Genomic DNA, 13,532 nt, shown 5'->3' with positions numbered 1-13,532 from the left:
TGGATTGGGTTGGGGCGGAATGAGATGAGGAGGAGAAAAGTGCCACAAGGTCCCTGAGAAAGCAGGGAAAAGACATTAATGGAGCATATACTAGCTGGCAGGCATCAATGTTGTATTTGTTTGTCTGTTCCTTTGCTTATTAACCTATTTATGCATTAGCATTAATTAAGCGCCTGTTTGGTATCAGGTGCTGTGTTCAGCAATGAGAATACCACGATGACCAAGACAAATGTTCACATACCTATTATCATAGGGTAGTTAGTGCTGGCAACTAGGGTGTTAAAAAAATGCTAACTGGTCAAGCAAGTTGTCCTTTTAGCCCAGGGCTACTTGGATGTTGAGTTCCAGACAATTCAGGGAAGAAGGGACATTGGAAATCATCTTCTAATCCTTTCATCTTACAGCCTCAGCGTGTTTGCTCACTTTATTCACTATAATGACCCACAGAATCAGAGAACTAATTGATGAAAGGGAAAAGAACCACAGCTGTTTCTTAACCACATCTCACCTCTATTGGTCTTGTTAAAACTAGAGTGAAAATCTCATTTCTGCTACTTTCCCGGGAGAAGTTATGCAGCCTCTTTGAACCTCAGGTTTCACATTTATGAAACCCTATCTTGCAAGGTTTGGCGGAAGATTAAATGAGATATTGTTAGCAAAGCACTTAGCTTATGCCTGGCTTATAGTAAACTCTCGGTGATTATTAGTAGCAGCAGCAACAGCAGCAGTTCTTATTAACATCATTAGCAGAGAGCATCAGTGCATCCAGTCTGTCTATGCCTAGCACTTAGAATCATCAGAACAGCTGTGAGTGGTTTGAGTGAATCCTAGTAATGCCACGGAACACATTTTTTGCTTCCAAATCCGTGCGTTGAAGATGAGCCCAGAACAATAAAGCCTGGAAAACAACATTTTTCTAGGCACCTCTTAAAACCTTATGTTATTTTACTTTAAAAAAACATATAACCCAATCAGTGTAAAAATCAAAGCATCTTTGTCCTTTTCTCTCCACAGGACTTTTCTAAAAGAATTGGAAAAGTGCACTGAAAACCCTGAGCTTCTGGCAAGTTGCTTTCTCAGGAGAGTAAGTCTGTGTTCCAAATAAACCAAAATAACCATGTGATTAAAGTCAGCCCTTAATTTTCTATGTAAGTGGCAGGGGCTAATGGAAATACAGGTGGTCTGAAATCTTCTATCTGCTTTTTGAATGTAAAGCGAGAATCCTTTGCAGTACTTCACTCAGTGAGAGATGACCCCGGTTTGACTGAGCTCACGCTGATGAGTGGAAGCCACTTAAAAGCCTGGCTTCTTGCAAAGTCCAGTGAAATGAAAGACTGGCCCCCCAGGCAACCCAAAGCAGGTTATCCTGAATGACTCTGAATGACTGAGCTCTTTTAGGACAAGATTCACACTTGTATTTCTCACTAGCTGTATTGACTCTCAAGAGAAGTGCTGATGTGAAACTAAAAATCCCCCCAAGTGTATTTACTTCTATTTTATTTTTTACAGCATAGAGGGTGGTTAGGAAATGTTATATATGCAGCCTCTCTGATAGTTAGCACCTAATTTATGAATTTCCTGTCCTACAGCCACATACTCCTACCTCCCCTTCCAACCACACAGACCTCTTCCCTCACTGCTTCACCAACTCCTGCTTTGGGCAATTAATAGGCAGTTTGGGCCCAGTGGTGCTGCCTACAAGCTGGCACAGAGGTGTTTTACCCAACGCCATCCCCACCAAGTACTCTCTTCCCCGGAAGGGGCCAGTGCAGGTGCCCCTGGTGGCCCCTACTTTCTAAATCTTTCCTATTTCTTCTCTCTCTCCCAACTAGCCCTTCTTTTCAATCCCTTCCTTGTTTTTCTCTTTTTTGTGAGCTTAAGACAACAGATTGAATAACTTCAATTTTTTTAAACAATCCTAATTATGGCAGATAAAGTTTAAGAGCTGTACTTTTGATAAACTGAAAGCAAGCGAACAAAGTTTCCCAGGTTTCAAGGTATTCGACATAAAGGAAAAACAGAGCCTTCAGCCCTCAGAGCCCCTGATCAGATTGAAACGCCCTGCATAGACTTTCCATCCATGGTAGGCTTTTCAAACGCTGGCATTCTGGACAGCACACTAAAAACTATTTTGTATTTAATCCGATTGATTTCCTTCTTGCATTACTTTTATAGCATTGTTAGTGTTTTATACTATTTTGCAGTTTTGCACTCATCAGACCATCAATGTGAAATCTACTTTCAGAGTTTAGAAATATAATTGTTTGTATTGTTGCAAATATTTATTTTTTGAATGAGAAAAATTTTCGAATGAGAAAAAGACCAAATTCTGTGGGGAAAATGGATATTGTCAAATAAAAATTGTTTAAGTATGAGGAAATGGTCAGGGAGTTGCTAATTAAATGTCTTTTCTTCAAAGAATTCCTCTCCTAAAGTTTTACAAAGCATTTTACAGTCTCCCATGCTGGGAGACACCTTAGAAATCATTAACCCAGACCACAATCATAGTCCTATATGATTTATGATGTTTGAGAAAAAATACAGGTAATAAATTCTTATCAAGCACAAAATTATTACTCTAGGACAAATGGAGTAACTAAAAGCCATGATTATCTAATCTTTGAGAACCCTTGAGAGAATTGGCTGCTTCTATACAAAGACTTGGATTTGTCAGCCAATAAAGCTGGCCTACCATCCTTTACTTACTATAGAAGTTTACCTTTTTTCAATAGTATTTGCAGAATTCCGCTAATCATAAAAATGAATTTTGAAATATTGCTCTAGCCAAGTGTTTTATTCAGACTCTATAGCCTATAGCATCCAGGGAGATTCTGTCCCGAAAACCAAACTCTATGTATAATATTTGTCAGTGGTTTACTTTGTGCTCCATTTGCTCAATGAGAAGAGCACAGGGATGAGACTCAGGGAACACAACTTCATTTGTAAGTTGAGCCACTTGCTAGCTGCATGACCTCAAGTAAGTCACTCAAACCCTTGGAGTCTTAACTTTTCTCCCCCATGTAATAGGCTTAACAATACCAACATGTAAAGTTATTGTGGAAATAAAGTAAAATAATGCATGCAGAAGAGTTCTACAATGTAAAAAGTGGCTTTACAGTAGCTGCTATTTGTTGGGTACTCTGCACATTCGTTCATTTGTTGAGAGGTTTCTGTACACCGTCTCACTTAGTCTAACAGTAATCACAGGAGTTGACTGCTGCTCTGAGCCTCCTTAACAAATGAAAAAACTGAAGTGTAGGAAGATTAAATATCTGACCTCAGGCTATATAGTTTATAATTGACGAAGCCATCAGATGAACCTAGGCCATCTACCACCAGAGCCCACAGTTTTAATCCATAAGCAATTATGTCTCCCTATGTGAATATGAATTTCGGTAACAATTTTTTTAGCCTCCTGATTGATTCTATAAGGAGGTGAGGAGAATCGGGCACTTTCACGTGCAGTTAGTTAGTGCACATCCTTTCTCCAAGGAATTTTGGACCAAAGAACAAATTTAGGTCAATAGTTATGTTTTGGTACTTGAAGGCCTTCAATGTTCTGTTGCTCAAAGCGCAGACACATGACCAAGGGGTGAAATTGTCACGAATGCAGGTTTTAGCTCAGCATATACCAAGAGAACCAGGTCCCTCTCTGTTACAGGGAGAGTCTGGAAACATGGGGCTGACTGCGGAGGGTGTTCCACTGGGTAGGAAGCTTGATCTCCAAAGTCCCTTCGATTTCTGAGAATCTTCTGGTGGGGAGTGTTGAAAGCAGTGAACCTTGAATTCTTTCAAGAACCAAAGGCTTTGTGCTCTGGATGAGATGCCTTAGTCGATTTTTAATGTTTTATAAGGCTGGCCTTCAGGGTGGCAAGAATGGTCCCCATGTCTAGGCTGCTGTGCTCTGGGAGCCACTGAGTTTAGCAAATGTACTATGCATAGTGCCAGCACATCAGTGGCACTCAGTATGTAGTTCTTGAGTGAATACATAGTGAATGTATTATTGTTAAGCTCGAAATTATTAACCAATCTGAACATTTCTCTTCCTAAACATGTGTATGTGTGTGTGTGTACGTGCACATAATTTTTCCTGGAGTGAGTAGCAAAAGACGAAGTTGCCTTTTTGTAGTGAGATGACCACTTAAATCCATCAGGAGAGGGGAGGAGATACAGAAATGGAAATTGTTCATTATAGCAGTGCGTTTAGAAGTACAATAGACAGAATTGAAGCTGTGAGGGGAAAAATAGCCCATGTCCACATGGAAGACATCAAGAGTTGGCCTTAGGAAGGTAGGGACACAAAAATCTGAAAGGAAGTAGCCACGTGGGCTTCTCTGCCAGAGCGGCATGGGCTCTGTGGCAAGCACAGCTGCTGTGGACCAGGCTTTCCTGATGGAGCAGACAGGGCTGGCCAGCTGACTCCATAGCTGAGGGTATCCTTTCTACCTGGGATATTGGCAGATGGGTGCCCCCACTCATGGTCCTTGATATGAGGAGAATATAGGAATCCCCATCCATCTCTAGCTGAGATAGTCACATAACGTTTCCTTTTGAGAGTCTTGTGTTGCAGGTTGAAGGTGATGTCTGAGGCAGAGCTTGCAGCTTTGGGGCTTGCCCACGTGATTTAGATCTGTGGTGTTTTGCCCAAACTGCCACGTTTTCCTTCTGAGGTGTTTCTATTTTTGGTTGTCTCTGAGGTTCTTTACTAGAGTTGGCATCATGATGATTTTAATAAGGAGAGTGGAGAGAGAGAATGGAGAGGCCATCAGTCACCAGCACTTTTCCTGTTAGTTTTATCACTCACTGAAGAACTAGTTTAGAAAAAAAAAAACTATTTGGGGGAGACATCGGTGTCCTAAATAAAGAGGAGAGGAAAAATGATAAAGATAAAAACCAACTCTTGTTCATGAATTCACTTATTTATTTACCAGAGTCCTGTAATTGCTTCCACAGCACTTCATTCATATCTGTATTTAGCATTTACAGTTGTTTACAGCCCTCTTTTTGCCTCCCCATCATACACTCCCCCTACTTAAGGTTATTTATGGTGCATCCCCAGTTCCTCACACATTGAAGAATCTCAGGCTTGCTGAATGAATGAATAAACTTGTATTATCCTGTTCACTTCCTGGAAAATACTAACTAATTAATTTGTTCTAATTTTTCCCACTCAGAAAGAAGATCTTCAAATATATTTTAAATACCATAAGAATCTGCCCCGAGCTGCAGCAATCTGGCAAGAATGTCAAGACTGTGCCTACTTTGGGGTAATGTTAAGATTATAAGGTCTCCCACAAATTGTTTTCCCTGGTCAGTGTTTATGTGCATCAAATTTTAAAGATATCAAACATATGAACTAAGCAGAGGAGTTTGAGATTTATGTTTATTAAAAGTGTCTCTTATTTTGAAATTACAAATTGGAAGTTTTGATGACCTGGGTCTCTGAGGGACAAGCCTGTCAGGAGCAGCTGTAGCCCAATGAGAAAACTGGAGTCCTCCTCTAGGATAGGTTATAAAAATGGAATTAAGTCAAAAACGTTACACGTTGGGGCTCCCCAGAATGACATCAATAAGTTATCAGGTACCCTTCAGACTTAAAATGACCTGAACATATCCCACCATACACCAGCTCAAAGACAGTCTGCCTCTTTTTCAAGAAGATTTGAAATGCCCCACTGTCTTCTAGCGGACTTGCTTTGTAAAAGAAATAAATGGTCCTGCTTCCCTAGTTGCCTGTAAAACTACTGGCCAAGTTGTCACCTTTCACCTTCTCTCATTCCCAAAGGACTGAACAGCTCAGTAACCTTACGAAACTGGTCAACACAGAGGTCCCTCTTGTCCGTGAAGAGCTTGTTTCATTTCTTGTATTTAATTGCTGCCACTTTCATTCTGAGTGTTGTTTGTTTTGTTTTATGTTGTTTCTGTTTGGTTTTTAAAGGTATGCCAGCGTCAATTGGATCACAATCTCCCTCTTTTTAAGTATCTTAGAGGACCAAGCCAGAGACTTATAAAATACCAGACGCTATTGAAGGTAAAATCAACAAGACAGGGCTTTTCTTTGTTGGGAAAACAGATGCCTGTGCTATGCTGCTCTTTTCCCTAGACATGTGGAGCTGTGACTTCCTTTTCCAAAGGTGAAGATGTCTGTCCTTTGAGCTTTTTCTGTCCTACAAGTCTACAGCAGCCCTCCTCAATGAGTAGTAGTAAGACCCAAAAATCATAGAGTTGAAAGGGACCTGGGTGCCTGGCTAGTCCAACCTACAGCCAGAGCATGAAGCTCCAAGGACCCGGCTGAGGAGAGGAGAGGTCCCTGGGAGCAAAGTGGGGAGGGGGATGCGGCCACACTGCTGGGAACTGAGAGGGTGGGGAGACCTGTAACCATTGTTTTATAGATGGAGATGTCATACAAGTGTTGGAATGAGGATGCCAACTCCTCACTTCTCATCATGAGTAATATCTGTGAGCATGTTTTGATACGGACTTCACTTAGGACCTCGCATTCCTCTGACTGTCCCATCCTTACTGTCATGAAGTCTTATCACTGGGCCCAGTGAAGAGAGGGCAGGGTTTGGTGGAATCTTCACTCATTGGGCCTGGCTTCATCGGGAACTGAAGGGCTCAGGCGTTCCCATTGAAGTGATGTTGACACAATACCTAGGTTCTGTACCATATGCGGAGGGCTGTAGGGCATAGTGATTAGAAATGCAAAGTCAGGAATTACACATCCTGGGTGTGGACCCCAGCTCTGACAGCTGTATGAACTCAGGCAAGTTACATAACCTCTCTCTGCCTCGCCTGTAAAATAATACTTTTATAGTATGCTTTTGGGGGGCATTCAATTAAGTAACACATGTTAGAAAATACTTAGAAGATTTCGTTAGCTTTACTTCGCTGAGGAAATAAGAGACAGAATCACTATAAAACATTCCTTGGGGGTCTGTTGGAAACCACACCTTGGAGGCTGCTCAGAGCAGACCAGTTTTTCCCTTAGTGAAGCTTTCTGGGTGCCCAGAAAAACAAGTTCAAACCACTGGCATGCCTGTGAAGAGAGGAAGAGCTGTGTGGTGTTCTCCACCCTGAGGAATGCAGCTCATTCTGCAGTGCCTACCACCAGCTTCTTTGAGAGAGCATGGATGTTGGACTGCCTCATGGCTTAGAAAGGATCGTGGGATCCTAGTGTGAGAGCGCTTTTCTATGTATAAAAGAGAGGGAAAGGAATGATAGATTATACTATTAAAAACTCACACGTGAAAAATTGGGGAAACTATTATATTAGCAAGACATATGACAAATATTCAGCATGCTTAATAATCGGCTCATAGATATTAATGAGAAAAAATAAAAAAGAAATAATATCTATAAAATGATTAATATCTGAGATACTGTAAAAACTGATAGTCATGATCGAGAGTTTTTTTGAGTACATAATGTCTAATGAGTCACTTGGCAAGTTAATTTAATAATATTAATATGTTATTATCAGCACACATTTTAAATACGTGTATAGGGACAATAGGAACTTACTTTCATCAAGCTGATGATTTCTATCAATCAGGCTAAGTGATGGGTAGAAACTATTAGATTTAATGTAGAGAATTTTTCTTGCCTGGATTTCATTTAATTATGACATGGTTTGTAAAACGGTGCATTATTTGTTTACCGTAAGCTTTGCTTATTGCAAGAAGGGTATTTTAGAATAGGTGGTCATGCTGATTTCCTGTGTAATGCAACTCATATCATAAGAGCAACCTTCATTTTTCTTCTTTTAAAAATTAAATAGGCTAATATTTAAAACATGGTTAATAGGAAGAGGTTGGTAAATGGTACAAACTTTCAACTGTAGGATGAATAAGTTCTGAGGATCCAATGTAAAACATGGTGACTACAGTAGATAACACTGTATTATATAACTGAAGTTTGCTAAAAGAATCGAACTTAAATGTTCTCACCAAAAAAAAAAAAAAAAGGCAAAATATGTGAGGTGATGTATGTATTAATTAGCTAATCCTTTCACAGCATATCCATATCACAGTGTATCAGATCATCATAATGTATATGTCACATATCAAACAATTTCATATGTCAGGTATACCCCACTAAAGCTGATCTTTAAAAAAAGAAATTAATAAAAAAAAATGAACAAAAGACATAAGCAGTGACATTTACAAAAGAATAAATGCTAATAGCAAACTTTTTTTGAAAGTACTACCTCACGAGTTATCGGAGAAATCTAAATTAAAACAATAATGAGGTAGCATTGCTCTGTTGATTCAATTGGCCAACCTTTTTGATGAATGATAATCCTCCATGCAGGCTAGAAGCCGGTGAAACAAGGTTTCGTCGTAAGTGGCTGGCGAAACATAGTCCTTCTATAAAGCACTAGGAAATATGCATCGAAACTCAATATTGATCATTCCATGCCTAGGAATTTATCCTTAGGAATAATTGTTGGACCTAAATATTTAACAATAGAGGAGACAAATCAATTATGATTTATCTATAGGATGCAGCATTGCCGCAATCATAAACATGTTTTCAAAGAAATATAATGTCATGAGAAAATAAACGTTCATGATATATTGTTGAGCGAAAAAAAAAAAAAAACAGGCTACAAAATAGTGTGTCCAATATGATTCCATGTTTGTGGAAAGAATTCTGTGCAGAATATATCATTCATTCTTTCCTTCTCATTCATGACAAACAGACAAATTTAAATACGGTCTTAGTTTAGCATTTGTCTGGAGATTGTTTGCACAGTAGATTTAGTTGGCATTCTACTTTTTGATTTTCTTTTTTTTTTTCAATTAAAAATTATTGTGGTGACATTGATCAACAAAATCCAGTAAGTTTCAAGTGTACAATTCAACAGTATGTCGTATATATATGTTACATTGTGTGCTCAGCACCCATAGTTAGATTTTCTTCCATCACCAAAATACTTTTTGATTTTCATTAAAGCTTTTGGGTTAATGCAGGGTCTGCTGGATTTTGAGTCTCCCGAGGATTTGGAGATAGATCCAGGAGACTTAGAGGGAGGTTCGACCAAGGTACTGGGTTTTAAATATTGTTTTATATAGCAAACTGTTAATGGTGTTTGTCCATGGGTGGGGCATTTATGATGTTGTTGTATCCTTGCTTTACTGTCTAAATTTTCTAAAATTGTATGTATCCTATAATTCACAGTCGGAGGGAACCCCCCCCCCCAAAAAAAGAAAGGTAATTTCAAAGTGGGGATTTTTAGCAGGGTAAGTGGTAATATAGTTTTTCCTTTCACATAAAAATGTTTTAACAGGAATACAAACAGGAATGTATAAAATGCATACATAAAAGACTGAAAGTAAATATGTTAACATCTCTAATGTGGTTTTCTGTGTGGTAGGATTATGAATGATTTATATTTATTTCCTTGTATATCTATTTTTTTTTTACATTATACCCTGTTCTCGTGTGTGTGTGTGTGTGTGTGTGTGTGTGTGTGTGTGTGTGTGTGAATTCTAAGAAAGACAGCCAAAGTTTCCTTGGAGAAAATTTCCTGTTGAATATTCTGGTTTTAACAAGAGAAACCTGAGGCATGTATCTCAGGGTGAGCAGCCATATGCATGCCATCTCTGCTTCGAATGTGTGGTGGGGATCCCTTGAAATTAGAAGAAGCTCCAGACACAGGTAATAATAACATTATAGCCTGGAACAAAGAAAGCTAGCCTGAGTTAGAGGATTTAGCAATGTTCATAAGGATTTTTATGAGTCCTACATTACCAATGCAAAACTAGGAAGGCAAAAGAATAGAAGCAGGTGAGTCTCTAAAAGGAGTTTGAGTTTTAAGCATTTGGAAAAGAGGTGCCTGGTGTAAGAACTTTTAATCCTTTACTGATGACACCAGTATAAAGTCGAGTGAGACTCTGTTGTCTTTCACCAGGACCTGGAGCACGTTTATTATGAGTGAGAACGTAAAAATCCACGGCGAATTGCTCAGTGGAGCCAGCATGCTCGGCTCCATTCATCGGTCCTGTCACTCATATCTCTGATCCAAAAATGCTAATCCCCAGTGCTTTGGCAGAGATTAAGAAAATACATCATGCAGCGGAGGGCAAAAGAGGTGATGCCATATGGGGAACATATAGCCTTTGTTATAGAAATTGATGGGGTTTTTTTTCCCCCAAATGGAAGAAACCAAATCTTTTTGTTTGCGTTTACTAGATAACAGATAAATATGTTATGTAGGTAGCAGGGGCATAAAGTACTGAAAACCTAAGCAAAGCCTTTCAAGATGAAATAATCCTCCCTATCCAGTCCTGAGTATCACAGTGGTAACAGTTGGAACTTTGGTCTGTTGAATTAGCAGTTCTGGCTTTTTCACTTAATGCTGTTTATATTTGGGAGTTCAGACCTCATTGGCTTACCTCTTTGGCATCTTTAAAGGTGGTAGCATGTGGGGAGGGTCGGGGAGGAGTGCAGCGAGGAAGGGCGGAGCTGTTGGAGAGTCAATGCGGCAAATGCAACCCTTACAGCATTTACATGTGAGTCATTACTAAACCTCCACATGGCAGCCCATTCTTTGCCTCTATAGGAGTTTAAAATATCCTCTTCTGGGATGGTTTTAAGTATAATTTTACCCATAGGAATAGGCTTTCACATTAAACATAGAAATGTGATACTCAGATTGTACTTTTCCATAGGTCCCAGAGGTACAGGATATAAAAGAGAGAACAGCCAATTTAAAGGGGCTGGTTTCTCTCATGCTTTATAAAGCTCAGATTGTTTCTTAACATAGCAGGAATATAATACCATGATTTAATGAAATGTATCCTTCATTAGAATAATGTACAGAGGTGTAGTTGATGATAAACCAGCGATAGATAATTGCTAAAGATTTAGCCATCTTTCTTTGGGAGCAGGGAAATGTGTCAATGTACCCACCATCTGAAACACTTCGTGCTGGCTGGATCCATGGCTCCTTATCTGTCCTGTTTTCCTTCCTCACTTGGTAAATGGTTTACCTTTCGATTTCCAACAAGGCATTTGGTTTCCACAGAATGGGCCAAAGATGACCAAAGATTCAGCATTCTTAGCTGAACTACACCAAGCTTTAGCTGTGATGGAGAATTTGATCAAGTCGTGTGAGTTGGCCACGGACCTGGCAGCAGTCACTGGATGTCCGGTATGTTATTTTCCATAACATGTGTTGGCACGTTTCACATGAAAGGCAGATACAATATTACAAAGGTAGGAGATGCTGTGGCAAAGTTAGAGAAATGAGTTATGGTAAAGGAATTTGACTTGGAGAAGGTAGCTTAAACTGTGCTCCAAGATTCCAAGCAGCCCCTCAGTGTTTTCAGGAATCTCGAGTTGTTCTTTCGGTCTTGAATGCTGAGACTGACCTAGACTCAGGAACTCAGGGACCAGAATATACATGGGCTGGGAAACTGCTAAAAGAATAATTTATTTTTTGACTCGTGGCACTATTAAAATATTAGAAGATTTTCTTTCTTGACTCAGATTTTCTCCGTGAAAATTACTTTGAAAATGGGTCCTAAGTGAAAGTCGAACCCCATTTTACATCGCAGATCCCAGAAGAGGCCCAATGAGCACATGTTGCACATCCCTAAATTCAAATGGTTAAAAGAAAATACCGAGAGGCAGTGCTGGGGAGTCGCACCATCTCTACCCTAGCACTGGGATTAATCCTAAGCAGATTAGCCCCAGGCAGACCATCCTCTATAACGGTGTGATAAGTAATATTCAACTGCTTTTCACGGTGAAGTACTCTAGATTTTGACTCAGGTGTATTCGTTTTCTATTATTGTATTAACAAATCACCACAAGCTTGATGGACTAGAAGAGCATAAATTTATTATCTTACAGTTCCATGGGGCAGAAATACAACACAGTCTCACTGGGCTGAAATCAAGGTGTCTGCCTTCCCTTTAGGAGACTGTTCCTTGCCTTTTCCATCTTACAAAAACCACCCACATTTCTCGACTCATAGCTACTGCCTGCCCTTCAAAGCCAGCAACAGTGGGTTGAGTTCTCACTATGATAGCATCACCTTTCCTTCTGCTTCTGTTCCACTTTTAAATACTCTTTATTTTTTCAATTACAATTGACATTCAATATTTTACATTAGTTTCAGGTGTACTGCATAGTGGTTAGGCATTTATAAAATTTATGAATTGATCCCTCAGAATTAATCTAGTACCCACTTGGCACTATACATAGTTATTATAATATTATTGACTATATTCCCTATGCTGTACTTTACATCTCCATGACTATTTGTTAACTATCAATTTGTACTTCTTAATCCCTTCACCTTTTATAACAATTCCCAACCCCTTTCCCCTCTGGCAATCATCAGTTTGTCCTCTGGATCTATGAGTCTGTTTCTGTTTTGTTTATTTTGTTCTTTAGATCCTACATATAAGTGAGATCATATGTTATTTGTCTTTCTCTGTTTGACTTATTTCACTTAGCATAATACCTTCTAGGTCCATCTATGTTGTCGCAAATGGTAAGATTTTATTTTTTTAATGGCCGAGTAATATTCTGTTGTATTGCATACATTGTATGTATATGTGCCACAACTTTATCCAATCATCTGTTCATAGGCACTTAGGCTGCTTCCATATCTTGGCTATAGTAAATAATGCTGCAATGAACATAGGGGTGCATATATATTTTCAAATTAGTGTTTTGAATTTCTTCGGATAAATACCCAGAAGTGAAATTGCTAGGTCATAAGGTAGTTCTATTTTTAATTTTTTGAGGAACTTCTATATAATTTTCCATCGTGGTTGTACCAATTTGTAATCCCACCAACGGTGCACTACATCAAACTAAAAAGCTTTTTCACAACAAAGGAAACCATCAAAGAAATGAAAAAATAACTTACTGAAAGGGAAAAGATATTTGCCAATGATACGTTCAATAAGGGATTAATATACAAAATTTATAAAGAACTCATGCAACTCAACACCAAGAAAAAAACCTAACAACCCAATTAGGCCTCTTGTGATTGTATTGGACACACCCAGATAGTTCATGATAATCTCCCCATCTCAAAGTGAGCAGATTAACAACCTTAATTCCATCTGCAACCATTCCACATGTAACCTGAGTATTCTCAGATCCAGCGATTAGGGTGTGGATCTCTGTGGGAGGCTATTATTCTGCCTACCAGACAGGGATCAAGCATTCTGAAAATTACATTTCAGATGGATACTTTCATGCTCTTTTTTCTTTTTCTTTTCCTTTTTACCTGGTTTTTAAAAATTCTGTTTATTGAGTTATGGATAAAATGACCTTTCTTTTTTTCCTTATCACAAATAAAACCATGCAAATTAATTAGGGGCAAAAAAACCTGTGATCTTATTTCTCTCCCTCTTGGTGTTTCTCTGGCCAGCATCTCAGAAACAGCTCCACTGGGTTTGAGTGATCCAGGCCCTGATGCTGTTGCTGTCCCCTGGGACTCAGAGTGCTCTCTGCTTACTACTGATGCATGATTCAAGAGGGTATTCATGAACCACAGGGTGTGT

At 39.1% G+C, this 13,532-nt stretch overlaps 1 protein-coding gene across 7 annotated transcripts in view; it reads left to right on the top strand.

Moving 5' to 3' along the window:
- Positions 1–13,532, top strand: part of MCF2L2 (MCF.2 cell line derived transforming sequence-like 2) — a 193,092-nt gene that overhangs the window by 142,114 nt on the left and 37,446 nt on the right. For all 7 annotated transcript variants that reach the window (XM_016138001.2, XM_036218821.1, XM_036218820.1 and 4 more), the window contains 5 exons: positions 1,015–1,084; positions 5,175–5,267; positions 5,939–6,031; positions 8,976–9,047; positions 11,033–11,158. In XM_016138001.2, the coding sequence (XP_015993487.2) occupies positions 1,015–1,084; positions 5,175–5,267; positions 5,939–6,031; positions 8,976–9,047; positions 11,033–11,158 (454 nt within the window). The remainder of the gene's footprint in view (positions 1–1,014; positions 1,085–5,174; positions 5,268–5,938; positions 6,032–8,975; positions 9,048–11,032; positions 11,159–13,532) is intronic.

The sequence above is a fragment of the Rousettus aegyptiacus genome, unplaced genomic scaffold (genome assembly GCF_014176215.1).
Source record: "Rousettus aegyptiacus isolate mRouAeg1 unplaced genomic scaffold, mRouAeg1.p scaffold_m13_p_4, whole genome shotgun sequence".
In the NCBI taxonomy this organism is placed as follows: Eukaryota; Metazoa; Chordata; class Mammalia; order Chiroptera; family Pteropodidae; genus Rousettus; species Rousettus aegyptiacus.
Note: the sequence above shows the minus strand (reverse complement) of the source record. Positions and strands in the feature narration are given on the sequence as shown.